General features: G+C 43.8%; 1 protein-coding gene across 1 annotated transcript in view; it reads right to left on the minus strand.

The window, feature by feature from the left end:
• Positions 1 to 14,768, minus strand: part of LOC144798044 (5-hydroxytryptamine receptor 3A-like) — a 244,100-nt gene that overhangs the window by 11,371 nt on the left and 217,961 nt on the right. The window contains exon 7 of the mRNA XM_078668821.1: positions 4,626 to 4,833. Within this exon, the coding sequence (XP_078524947.1) occupies positions 4,626 to 4,833 (208 nt within the window). The remainder of the gene's footprint in view (positions 1 to 4,625; positions 4,834 to 14,768) is intronic.

The following is a 14,768-nucleotide window of genomic DNA, read 5'->3' on the forward strand; positions in this document are numbered from 1 at the left end:
CTGCTGTGCTGCCCTACGGCAAAAGAAAAGGGCAGGAATGAGCTGTATCTATCAGATACGGCGCATTCCTGTCATTTTCCCCTGTGCCGGCGCAAAATGGCTGCCGTGAGCCAATGCAGGCACCTTTACACCATGGTGCAAGGGTGCCTGCATTCCTGGGATGATTATATTTGTGCAGGAAGGAAAACCTTCCTGCACAAAAACAATCACAAGAGGCTTTTTTCTCTTTCTGTGTGTGCTGCAAAATTTAGCACATTTATAAAAACTAGGAGAAATAAAGATATTTCTTCTCGTAAATTTGGGGCAGTGTCAAAAAGCCATGGATCCTGCTGTGAACACTCCCACCAATACCCGTTGCACGTACCTTTAATGCAGAAACTGCAATATTTACGAGGCTGCATTAAGCTCAAAAAAGTGGCTTAGTGCTACCTCATAAATATGTAGCAGGCTTCTGCACCACGAAACGCCCCAAAAAATGTGATGTATCAGCCGCGCAAGGGGCCTCATAATTGAGGCCCTTTGTATTTTCAGTAAATTTTTGGGGCTTTTTCATCACAAATGCCTTTGGCCATTTATTTTCCAGAAGTTCAGTGAAAATTCTATGAAATTATGCATTGCTGAATAATGTATTGTAGGAGAGTAGGGTCTGCTTCCTATGGTTACCCGCACTTTTTGCTGTGGTTCTCTGGTTTTTCGATTTTAGTGTGGCTGTGGACCTGCTAATCAGGCCCACAGCCCAGCTGTTCTCTCTCTAAATTGATACCATGTACTTTAGGTACATACCAGATTGGTTACTGGGTCACCCTTGTGAGCCCCTGTATAGTGTACCATAGGTACCTAGGGTATAGGTGTACTCTAGGCATACCAGGGGCTGCAGAATGTATTGTGTCACCCCTGGTTTGCCTTCCAAACTCACACCACAGGTCTGTTCACACAGCCTGGGTAAGGTGGTGTAATCACCCCTTACTTAGATATAGTATACCTATATCTATCTATACATATAGACACATATACACCTATAAGTCACTCCTATTGCAGGCCTTAACAATCCTGGAGCCAGAGTGCTTAGTTTTGTGTGAGAGGGTGCCCTAGCATGAGCTGAGCCCCTCTGCAGCTTTCGGAACCATCTCCTTATAGCTGTTCTATAATATAGCCATACCATATACTCTTAAGTTCATTATAATCCTCACGGTTAATGCTAACTTTGATTTGGCTTTATCAAAACATGTAGTGTAAAGTGTCAAACACTTTGGAATACTACCCCCCCCCCCCCGCCAGTCCTGGCGGCCGGGGTAGCATTCCACCCTTCTAGAGGGAGAAGACATGTAGTTACTGGTTTACCCAGTTAAAGTTAAACAGAGCCTCAGCATCACAAAATGGATGCTGCTGCCACAGACATGAGCCTGCCCTCCTGCTTCTGGATGAAACTCCAGCAGGGGAGGCTTGGACAATAGGTTTCCTGTCCAGGGAGGTGCTGGCACCTCCCCAGACAGGCTTTCGTGTATTGGGGCAGGGAGGGTTGCATTCACTGAATGCTTTCCAGACACTGCCTGGGGCACACTAGGTGCTCCATGCATTTCCCAGTTCAAAACGGGTGCTGGGGCACTCAGCCCCAGCTCTGGCATGAAACTGGACAAAGGGGAAGGGGTGTAACCACCCCCTCACAAGGTCCACCCATAGGAGGGACCTTAAAGTTAGTCCAACCCCTAAACTTAGTATAAGTATAGGATCCCAGCCCCTAGGACTTTAGATTACCCTGGATGAAACTCTGAAACATATATCCTGGACCTTCGACATTCCATTTCGACTGAAAGACAGAAGATATCTCCCTTGTGGTCAAGGAGTGACCACCCTGTTGAAACAGGCACCAAAAGCATCTTTGCCGGTCTGCATTTTTGAGGCTCCAGCCGGATCCCGAAGAATCTGCGACACAGGACATGGACATCCAGACATCTCTGACCCCGACCTTCGCTCACAGCAAAGCTGAGACCCGTGGTGGACACGAGAGACATGGGACCGGTACTCCTGGACATCCTGCATTTCTTTTGCACCAATGCACAGAGCTCCACACTCCACGAGTGGCCCGTGGGCTCGCTTTGTGCATTTCTGCTCGACGCGTCTTCGCGGTTCCTAGTCCGTTGGCTAGTGAGCCCCCAAGAAGACAAACCTTTAATATAACTTCCTTTCCTGGCTTGCTCCAACTTCCCTGCAAAGGAGAAGTTCCACAGACCTTGCTGGTCTGCACTGAAGCCCATCTCAACATCCTGCGGGGGGTTGCGTTTGCCAAGGCTTGTTGGGTCCAACCCGGATACCGACACCGCAGTCAACTAGATCCTTTGTGGGACAGCTTGAATCCAGTTCCTGACTGTCGTCAACACCTCCTGGTCCTCGTGACTGAAGAGACAAGCTTCACATTTTCACCTGAAATGACCCGACATCTGGGGGCATCTTCCTATCGCCGCCCGGGTCACTGGCAAGTGGCCCAGACTCTGTCCCTTCTGCTTTCAGGTTCTACAGATCTTCGATCCACCCTTGGATCCACCCGGACACCATCCTCTCGTCGCCTGCAGCACTTCTTTGCAGATCTCCATTGAAAACGACAACGAAACCCGACACCAAAAGAGACCTATGCACCCGGCTTCCGTGGGTGAGGTAACACGAGTACTCTGGCAGTCTCGAGGGTATTGGCCTTCCTAGTGTCTAAGTCTAAAGGGTTCCATCGTAGTTCATTTAGAAGTGTCCTTAAATTGTAAATTTGTAACTTGTTAGTTTCCCATAGAAAGTCAATGGCAACCCGTGGCTGTGTTTAGTCACTGCACCGTCTCCCGTGGGCCTCCTACATCCTAACCTTTGGTTGTTTAGAGTAGCCCCAGCGATACCACAGGCCCCAGGCCTGCTTTCTAATTCTCACGTGGTTCTTATACCACTATTTTAGTATATGATTTGTGAGGCCCCTAGGGCAAAACGTATATTGTGCAACTTATCGTATGCTAATTAAGTAACTTGTATTGTACTTTTACCTCTGACCTCATAAAGAGTGCAGAGGGGTTGTGTTTAGAATAAATACATATATATTTAATATATACCTTGTGTGGTGTGCTTTCATTTGGTACTCAAGCGATTATAATTGTTAAAACAAGTGGCTTAATTTGCTCTCTGAAGTCTTAGCCTGAAGACTGCTCGCCACTGCTACCCCTTGAATAGTTTTCTATAAGGTTGACTTTACAACCACCATCAATAAGGGTCGATTAGACTGGTGCAAGGTGCCCACTAGAACTAGTGGACATCATATGCCAGGCTAACTTCTCACATGTATAATATGTGGGTGACTTACTCACAAACTGCTCAATTAGCAGGATGTCAGCAGATTGTAACCCATGTCCTAATCTTGTACGCTATTCTGCTCATTTTAGGATTGTTATTCATAAGGCATTTTTACAAACTATGGAGGGCTGTGTGTAGGACCTTATTGTACAGTGTCTACTGCATACATGTGAAGTTGTTGACATAAAATTCTATGTCAAAAGAGATATTTAACAGATATATCTCATTAAATAATCACGCCTCTGACAACAAAGTTTAATACATTTGCTGATTGTAATATTGTTTATAGACACATTACATGGGATATTCACAAAGGTAATTTATACGTGTGAGAAATTTACACATGTATGTTTACTTTCACATAAGTTGCTGAGGTCATTCATGTCTACAGATACATTATGTTTCATATGCACCTTAATACCAGTAAATAAAGAGAATAATATCTGCTAAATCTGGGTAACTTCACATCACTTCATTTTCTGCGTGTAACTCGCAGAATACTTTACAGTATAAAATCATATAGCAAACTTCCATATGTGTTGAATGATGTTGTCAGTGATGTCATCAATTATGTCATTTGAAATGTCATCAGTGATGTAATTTAACATGCTATGAGTGATTGTAGTATGTGAGGTCACAAGAGCTGCATGGTGGAGTGCCTATTAAAGTTAGTTCAATAATCTATATTTGGTGAATTTCAGTGATTTTGTTTTTTAAATATTTTTGTTATAGTTTTTCAATACTTAATTATAATGTAATTTTAACCTTTAGTTATTTCAGTGAATATATATATATATATATATATATATATATATATATATATATATATATATATATATATATATATATATATATATATATATATATATCAATCACTGATCTATATCTGTATATGCATATAAATATTTAATGTGCATTTCCCAAAATCTGATTTGGCTTTGGCCATCCTGAATAAACTCTAGACTCTCTAATATCTAATAAATTAGAAGGTAAAAAACATAGACCATTGGTTATTGGTGTTGATACTAGGTTATCATGATTTGTATGATAAAAGGTGGTGTAAACTTGCTGCAAGTCAGTCTTGTAACCTCCCATACAGAGAATGCTGATGCTGGTGCACTATCCCATCGAGTTATCTTATTTGCCTGAACTGGGGAAAAAAGTACACATTCACTTAAGAACAGTACTGAGGGAAGCAGTACCATTACTCAAAGCTGGCCTAATTTACCTCAATACTCCCTTACTGTCATATTTTAACACATCAATGAAAAGGATAGAATGAAAAAATGCTTGGCTCTTACCTAATATTGGGGGGATTTCAGAGTTTGGGAGAAAATCATTCAATATCAGCAGGAGCACCGAAAATCCTAGAACTACTGTTATTTTGAACCCGAGTCTCTCTCCACCTTCCATTGGTATGAACATGCTGGCAATGTCAACCAGCACCAGGAAGCAGGCTGGCACTATCAGATTGATGATGTACAGCACTGGGGTCCTCTGGATGGTGATCTGCAAAAGAAAACAACCCGAGCATTAAAATCACACATGTGAGAGAGGCATATTAGGATTTGTATGAAAAAGTAAACATTTTGCCAAACAATAGACTAAAAAGCTATGTTTTATGCACATTTCTGAAAATTGTGTCCGATCATAAAGACACACATTCCAAATCGTATTTGTAACAATGCCTTATTATTGTGCTTAGCCCTATATTTATATTAACCCACATGCCAAAGCTTCCTTGCATGCTCACATTATGTGGCCAGGTCAACTGCTCCTGTCTGTGGTCTTGTGTTTTGAGAGATACTGATGAAATCTATTCTGCAATGTAAAAGGGGAGGTGATGATAATATAATAATAATAATCCACATTTGTAAAGCGCGAACAATCACCCGTAAGGGTCTCTAGGCGCAGGGGGCCGTAGGGAAGATTAAGCAAGCTATTGCCCAGAGTCACATGGTGCTGGGCTAATCTGCTGCCGGTGCCGGGGATCGAACCATGATTCTCAGATTCCGGAGTCAGCCGCCCTGGCGCCACACCTCTTGCCTCAAGTGACAGGCAGGACCATCATAAGGAGAGTGGCTCTTTGACCAGGGCCCACACATTTTGACTAAGGCCCAATTTATATTAAAGTTGAAGGCCGATGTCTTCCTTCTTGAAACAGTTGAGAGAGTAATGCCACTAAGTAGTGCCAAACACTGGTGGCCTGATCACAACTTGGGTGGTGCAACGCCGGGTCCGCTCTGACGTTGCACCGCCAAAGTTATTTGTGTCTGGTGGGCTTTTGTTTAGAGGTTCCCTGAAATAGGTACCGCAATGGGAATGCCAAAAACAGTTCCTGCATGGCATGAGCTTTAAAGTCCATGCCATGCAGGAACTGGTGTGCATGCACACAGGGGGGTACATCTTGAGCCCCTTTGTGTGCATCCACATGGTGCAGAGGCACAAAGTGGCCCTGTAGGGCCCCCTTTGTTTCCTCTATGCCACGGGTTTCATGACGGTCGGACAATAGCGGAAAGGAAACTAGTATAAGCTTGGTGGGACTGCAGCTGTCCCGCCAAGAATATTACTGCCTCTTGACAGCCGCAGCTCTGCCAGGGAACAGTGGTTCCCTGGTGGCTGCTGGTGGACAATGGCAGTTTGACTGTCCCTATTGTAATAGAGCAGTCAGGAGACCGCCACAGCCACGCCTCCACAAGTCTGGTGGTCCGTGGAGCGCCAGACTCGTAATTAAGCCCTAAGACTTTTCTTTCCACCAAAGTATATGACATCTTAACTCTGAGCAGCTCCTTGGATCAGAAATCTAATAGAAGCCCCTCAAAAAGTATGGACCCCCCAGCCCAACAAAAACGTCTGACATGCCTGATGACAAGCCTTTGTTCAATAGTAATTGATACCACACAATGCTTCAGCACTGTAATCCTCTCACAGACCTTAGACCAACAATGTCCATCATTTGTCCACGAAGCCCAGAACCATGTTAGATATTCAAGATAACCACTTAAATTCAATTTAGATCTATTGTATGCAAATATATTTTACAAGGGATAGTCATGAGCCTAATGTACAGAGAAGTTTAACTTGATGCATTTTTTTTTACAGGTATCTAAATATCATTAGTTGATTGGTGTATTTATTATAAAATTGAACCCTCTTTAAAAAGCTGCACATTCTTAAAAGTAGAAAATAAATCCTATATTGTCAGTGTAGTGTTGGTGGTTCTTGGAACTTGGAAATGAAGTTGCTTGCACAAAATAAAATCTTGTTTGTCTAGAAAGCATGCATTTTCAGTAACTTTTTACTGCATTTTTGACAAGGTGTCTGCTTCCAAAACAGTATTTTTTGGGGAGAATTTGAACAGGATTTTCTTTTACGACTGGGAATTTGTCTTTAAAGTATCCTACCAAAGGACTGCAGCTGCAAAGCCTAAACAAAGAAGCCAACCCACCATCGTAATCAGCCCCTTAGATCTTGACAGTCTTACGCCTATCCCAATGCAGAGGCGGTTCTAAGTACTCTGCTAAGTCAATGGTCTTTCATTCGCCATATTTAGATGCATGCAGGCTGATACGCCATCTGCGTCGGAAGAGTGCTTCCTGCCATGGCCACAGCACACGACTGCAGACACGGCAGACTTCAATGCTGGTGAATAGTACTCCATCGCTGTCAGGGCAGCTGGCTCCAGGAGAGCAGATTTAGTGTTCACAGTTGTGCTGGCAGAAGGAGTTTGTCATGGTACGTGCTCAACAATGCACCATCATTGTGGTCATTGGATAGATATTAATGGAAGTCACCTGATGTCCATTAGCCAAACAGAAACACCTTCATACCACACTATAAAACACACTCCATTTCAGACCATGATTCGTTGCCATTTCACTGCACCACAACATTTTCTAGCACAGCTTTTGCCCGTTAAGTGAGGTTTATTTTGTTTATTTTCCGTCTTATTTGTCCCTTTATCTTCTTTCACTTATTAAGTTCTGGTTACGTTTTTTATTTAATCATATTTCTTTGCTCAGTGCCAGACCCCTGAGGGAGAATTGACAGTAATGGTGGATGAAATCATAAAAGTAGATCCATAATTGTTTGGAGCCCAAGTCCAAAATACACCTCTATCTCAGAAAAGGCAAATGTGGGTCAGAATAGTTGACAGAATGAATGCTGAAGCTAACAACCTGTGCACACAGGTGGAAATAAAGATGAGGTGGAATGACCTGTGGGGGAGGGTACGTTCCCCAGCCTCCAAGCGTCACAAGGAGGCCCAGAGGACTGGCGGTGGTACTTCCAAGACACCCTTAAAACTGATGTCCTGGGACGAGAAGGTCTTGCAGATTCTACATCCTGAAGGAAACTTAAAACTATGAGTATCAGTTAATTTGGAATATTGTGTGAATGTATTGTGTTGCACCTAAGATTACAGGTATCAATCTCCATGTCACGTGATGGTATGGCACCTGTAAGTGTTACAACACCAAATATTCTATTACCAATATGTGTGTCATATTGTAAGTGTCTGTCCCATTTCAACTGCCTAATTTTTCCAGGTATGTTCCACTAATTAACTAATTTTGCTGTGTTGGGAAGTTGTCTACTATATGAATACAACTACCATGATGCCCTGTTTTGTCAAAAGAATATTGCTATGCCATATTGCTAATTTTCCCTTGTCTTTCAAGATATGGCCAAGTGTCATGTAGTGATCAATAACTAGTCAACGCTCTCTTCTGAAAATGGTTTGTGTTGATTTCTGAATGTTGTCTTGTTCCTCTCAACCAATTGAATTGATGTAACGGCTTTCACAAATCAAACTGTTTACCAAAAAATTGTAATGTATGAAATTTACTATGCTGAATATGTTATAATTTCAAAAATTTACTCTGCACTATGCACATGAAGACTAATACCAATTTGTGTAAATGCCTGTTTTGAAGTCAGCTATGTATTGGAATTGTCTTTTACACATTTCACCTCTCCACTGTGCTGGGCTGAATGGTTGGGAGATGTTAGGTATACATCCTAATTACTTCATAAACATTTCAGGACATCATATTACCTACTTATTTGAAGTTGTACTGTTTGAAATTGCCAAACGTTAGGGCAATATGTTCAATACCACTGAAAGCTATCACCATAATAATCTCTATCTCTTTTTACTTCTAGGTATCTACATTGTTGGAAACAGCCTTTACAACAAGGTTTTTACCACGTTGTGCCTTTACTTCACATTATATACCACACCTGGTTTCACAATGTTTATGCCTTTACAACACATGCCTTTATCACACATTTAAGGTATGTTTGGGGGTTTGTGGGGTCTACCCCACAAACACATTGTGTATATATAATGCCTGGGAAAGGCATACTTTATAAAAGCATATGCGTGCTAAATAAATGCTAAAGATTTGGATGTATAATACACACTTTTATTAATTTAAATGTTCTCAATAGGTCCAACTGCCAGAGCACGTGACCAGGAATCTGCCACTGAAGAAACCTCTACTCCAGCACAGGATCAAGCCTTCTGTGTGGACAACCCTACTGGTAATCTGGATGACGATGAAGATCCTGGTCCATCTGGTCAGCATAGGCAGGTGGCTCCTGTGAGTCTCACTGGGCCCACACAAACACCTCCCACCCCAGCTGAAACCCCTCAGCTAACCAAAGGCTCTACTTCCTGTGTACCTACCACTGTAACACCAATTGTGTGCACCCCACTACTGGGTAATACTCACACCACAGCACCACAAGCTCCAACTCACCCAGGATCAAGTTGGATAATGAACACTAGGCCAAAGACACAGGGTAGTAGGGTTAGGGGTCATAGGAGGGATTCTGTGGGCCAGCATAGGGAAGCCACTGGGGTCACTCTCACCAGACTACCATTGACCAAGTCCTGGGAGCCTATCATAAGTCCCAAGACATGATGGGACGAGTACTCACAGGCCTCCGGGAGATGACGCAGTTGCAGAGGAACAGACGGAGGCTCACAACTCCAATTTGGCTCCCTGACTGGGTTGCTACAGGACATTTACACCCATATGTTCAGGGCTTTCTGAGCACCTTCTACCCCTTCCTGTGGTCCTACAATATCTGGCCCATCTACATCTGCCACAGCTACAGGAAGGGAGGCCCGGCCACCGGAATAACCACCTGCAGCCACCCCAGGCCCTGCAACTGTAGATCCACTCCTTGCCAGTGGGAGGGGACACCCATCCAAACTATCAGGAGGGGAGGATTGCAAGACCTCTTGCACCACCAGCAACAAAACCAAACCTAATTTACTCCAGTGTGTGACTAGCATTCACTCTGTGGACTATTTCTGGACACATTTACCTTTCTGATGCCAGTCGTATTTTGGACATTGGCACTCAAACAATTTAGGCTCTTCAACTATTGTTTACATTCACCATGAATAACTTGTTCCCTTTTTGGTTTGCGTTATCATTTTCACACTATTTAATTTCTTCACGTTTAGTTCAATACATTCACAACTCACAGACTGGTGCTGTATATCTCAACTCTATCAATGCATTTGGATCCTTCCATCATAAGTTTACGATGACACAAATCAAAGTATTGTGTAAATATATATAATTTGCATGTAGGTAATGTTTTTCTCAAGTTCCCAATCAAAACACCACAAACAATATACCATTAAATCATCTACTACGTGTATTCCATTTGACCAATAATTGCCTGTCAACATTTTCACTAACAGAACAATCCATACAAGACACTAATACTCAGTGTCAGTTTTCACATTTCCAGTTCCAGACCTTGCCAACGTGGAAGAAGGGGATATATCCAAAACAATCCGTTTGAATGGGCAAATTAGAATTGACCTTAAGTGTCATCAGCTGGAGCCAGATCTTCTGGCTCACATAAAGACTCCCACATCAATTATGCCAATAGAAAAAAACATGGCAGTACTACATTTTGTAGACACAAAATCATTCCATTCCACTGTTCCAGTATATGATGCAATGTCACAACCAAATTTCAGTGGTGTGCCACAAGAAGTAACTCCTAAAATGATGAGACACATCAACACCTACATACAGTTTAAACATAATGCAACTGTTGCCAATGTGAAGGGAGATTAGCATGATTTGGCTCCACTACCGCATGTAGTTTGAGCTGATGATGGCACACATATTGCCTTAGTGCCAACACATGACAGAGAACAAGTCGATTGTAAACTTCAAATCTTCACACATTGCAAGTTGCCTTGGTACAAGATTTGTACCTCCAAAGTCTGTGTCTGTCTTTACCAGAATCAACCCATGTTCCCTTTGCACTTCAAAACATCACCATATACCTGCAAATGACACAACTCTGAGAAGGCCAAATGAAGATGGCATGGTAAAAGAACTAGATCAAAACAAAAAGATTACCATTCAAACATAACATATTAGGCACATTACAAAGTCAACTTTTGGGGACACAGGGGCATACTACCAACAAGTAATATAGCTAAATAGGCTTAGCGACGATTTTTTTATCGCTGCCTATCGCTGGATATGTTAGCTGAGAAAACATGCTGTTAGCAACGTTTTTCTCCATTGTGCTAAAATATCCAGCGATAGCGGCGAAATGTGTGAATATCGCTGAGAATACAGCAATATTCACGCATTAGCGATGAAATGCTCTTAGCAATGTTATCCACCTCCCATTGGATAACATGGCTAAGAACTGGTCTGAGGAGGCGTTGGTTTTTGGTGATAGCGGGAATATTTCCATCGCTACACCTGCCTTGCTAATGGGCGACAGCGACGTTAGCGACTGCTTTCAGACGCTAACAGGTTGGGTACGCCCACTTTGCATGTCATTAGCGATAAATATCGCTGACATGCAAAGCGGGCCCCAAACCGCTCGCTATCGCTTAAAAGCTGTCGCTAACATCAGTGAACTTGCTATTCCTAACAAATTACCAACATATACTTCTTTCATCATTACATCAATAGTTGGTGTAACGGTGAAAGTGATAACATGTAAAGATATACTTACACTCGTGAGAAGAAGTTGTCAAGGACATCTTTACGTAAGTAACTCCTTCCTCTTCATCACTATCATCTTCATTTGACATTTCAGGATCCTCATTCAATAGCTCTTCATGGTCTCCATCTTCTGCGATGTAAGGGATGTTCCGTTTCAGGGTGATGTTGTATAGCATGCAGCAGGCCACGGTGCTTTGGCACACCTTATGGGATGAATAGAAGAGGGCTTCTTCAGTTTTGTCCAAACAATGAAATCTTGACTTTAGGAGCCCAAAAGTCAGCTCCACTGGCCGCCATGCTCTTCCATTGGCCTCACTGAAGTGGACTTTTCCATGCGTTGTTAGACACAGACGCTTGTAATGTATAAATACAGTAAACAGACAACTTGCACATTGATTGAATGAAAGTGTTTCCAATTCCGATAGACCTGTTCTCTGTCGTGTGGTGGCACTAAGGCAATATGTGTGCCAATAATTGCTCCAACCACATGTGGTAAGCAACCCAAACAGTAAAAGTCCCCCGTCACATTGGCTAAATCCTGCAGCCCTAGAAACTGGGAGAAGCTGTTGATGTGTCTCATCATTGTAGATATAACTTCTTGTAGCACCCTACTGAAAGTTGGTTGTGACATTCCACCAGATTCTGCCACAGTGTATTGGAAGGATTCTGTGGCCACAAAATGAAGTACTGCCATGAGTTTGACAATTGCCGTAATTGAAGCGGTATTCCTGTTGTGAGGCTGAACTTCTTGGTTACGTCCCTTTCTTCCATGGTGACAAGGTCTAGAAATGGGCGGTACACCTGAGGCATCCTCTATTCACTCTCCCAGATTTTGTATGTCTGCATTGGTAAAACATTTGAAAATTTTCCACATTTTCCACAGCAACATCTTTGAAATGTAACACTAAAGTCATGTAGTTGTTCAAAATATATATGGTTTCACTACATATTTTCATAAAACATTTGCTTTTTGTTCTTTATTCTTCACTGATTCCATTTATAGCTAAAAAAAGTTAAAGTTGTAAATTATACATTTCAAATGTATTATTTACACATTCTTTTTTTTTTTGCCTCCAAAAAATACTGTCAATGAAGGTGTAAACAACACCGGGCTAATATCGCTTTTCAGCACAGTAACACACTACATATAAATGTTTATTTTTAAAATAACGAGTGTCCATCGGGGACGCTTTGGACTAAATTCCTGAGGACAGGGGACTCAGTGTCCCAGAACCTTTGAAGGAGAGGAGGAGAAGCCTGAGAGCATGCCGCTGCTGCGCCTGCTGAAAAAGCACTATTTGCCTCTTGTGATGCGGGATGCTTTAGACTACATTCCTGCTGTCAGTGAACTTGGTGTCCCAGAACCTTTGAAGAAGAGGAGGAGGAGCCAGGAAGCACGCCCACGCCACACTCACTGAAAAGCACTGTTAGCCTCCCGTGACGCAGGACACTATGGACTACATTCCTTCGGTCAGGGGACTCAGTGTCCCAGAACCTTTGAAGGAGAGGAGGAGGAGCCTGGGAGCAAGCCCACACCGCACGTGCTGAAAAGCACTGATTGCCTCCCGTGGCTTGGGACACATGCAGGCCTCACCCGGGCAAGGCCCATCCACACGTGTCAGAACCTAGAGGAGGCTGGGCTAGGCCACTCCTCTTGGCTCTCGAGGTAGTATCCCATGGTAGGAGCCAGGATTGTTTGGAGTGCAGCTGTGTGGCGTCCCTCGGCAGAGACCTCGAGGGAGGGAGCTGCTAGCAAAGCATGTCCTTTTGGGACATCATCACCACCTCCCAGCTCGAGCAGGTAGGAGAAAGATTCACTATCAGCTTTGGTATGGGTTAGGGGAGAACTGGTACTGTATGACCTAGCCTGTTTAACTCCTAGTTAGCTGTCAATTTGTTGCGAGCCCCCGCCCAAGAGCCATGGGAAAACAGAAGGGGTCGGTTGCAGGTGCCCCAGTGCCTTCAGCATCCACAATGGACACCTTCCTAATAAGAGCTACAGGGATCATTGACAAGGAAATTGAGTTGGTGGCCCGACAGCTCTCCCAGGGCGGATAGAGGTTCTGACAAAGTGTCAGTCACAAACACTGCATCTGAACCATCATGCTCGACCGCTAGAAGTAAGAGTGCAGAGCTTACCTTCCAGAAAGGGAGCACTAGAGCAGCGGCAGGTTCGGAAGTTTAAAGGAAAAGCCCCCTGACCGGGAGCAAAGCGAAACTTCCAAGGGCGGAGTAGACAGAGAAACATGCCAGCAAACCGCAAACCCTGACAAAGGAAGATATGGCAGCAATGATGGAAGGCTGGCTGGGATAGTTACTGGCAAGTATGGATCTCAGATTAGATCCCATCAGGCAACGCTTAGCAGCAATAGAACTGGAGGTCTTGAGGATTGGACAGCATAGTCCAGCAGGGATCACGACTCACAGAGTAGGCTTGGGGGGGCACCAGCCGGCTCTCGGACAGAAAGAGCCAGTGCAGTTGATCAAGGATTTAGTGGGCAGATGCATTCATCCTCTTTAAATTCTGTGTGAGGTAGTGACATTCTTCCCTCCCGGTCACAGGTGGATTTAAATCCCTTGATGGTAGACCCACTGGGTGTAATGGCAATTCTGAATATGCCCTAAAGCTTGCCCTGGGCCAGCCAAATCTTCACTGGGAGAGATATCGAGGGGAGGGGGGCTTGCATGTAGAGTAGGGTAGTAGGCTCTATGGTACAGAGTCAGAGGCAGAGGTTACCTGTTTTACATCCTCCCCCGGAATCAACCCCGTACGTCGTGCTACTTGGGAATGTTCCATGAGCTTCTCCCGGGTGCCGTTGAAGACTTTGACCAATTACAGAATAAAGTCCTGCACTGGCTGAATCACAACATGATCCTGGGTCTCAGGATGGAGAAATGTATTAACATGGTGCGTAGAGTCTCCTGGGTTGGAAAGTCCACAAAATACATGGAAGGAGTCTGTGTAATCGTCAATTTCAACAGACGTCACCTGGTAGAGAGGGTCCTGCACACAGCTAAACAGAGCAAAACTCGCAGTGTCATCTTGTCCAATGTGGCTTTTCCCCTGGGGCACTTCTACAGTCCTTTGAGCAGTGTGAGGACACCTAGTGAGGTGAAGCAATGGTGGTTCCCTGCTTTACCTGTTCGCCCTCAGCCTGTCAGGCAGACAGTAACTCATGACATCCCTCTCTTTAATAGGTTTTCCCACTGGAAGTGCTGGACTCCTGCGATTAACTCACCATGATGGAATCGAGATGGAACCAACAGAGCCATTATCTTCTCATCCAAAGAAGGCCTGCAAATTTGTATCATGGAACATAGCTGGACTAGCGAGCAGCTGGAGCACATTTTTTTGACATGATATGTCTCCAGGAGACATGGTTTGACACAAACAGTTTGGATATAAGACGTTCTTTGTGCCTGCCATCCCATCCACGGTGGGAA

Source organism: Lissotriton helveticus, chromosome 12 (genome assembly GCF_964261635.1).
Source record: "Lissotriton helveticus chromosome 12, aLisHel1.1, whole genome shotgun sequence".
NCBI classification, from domain to species: domain Eukaryota; kingdom Metazoa; phylum Chordata; class Amphibia; order Caudata; family Salamandridae; genus Lissotriton; species Lissotriton helveticus.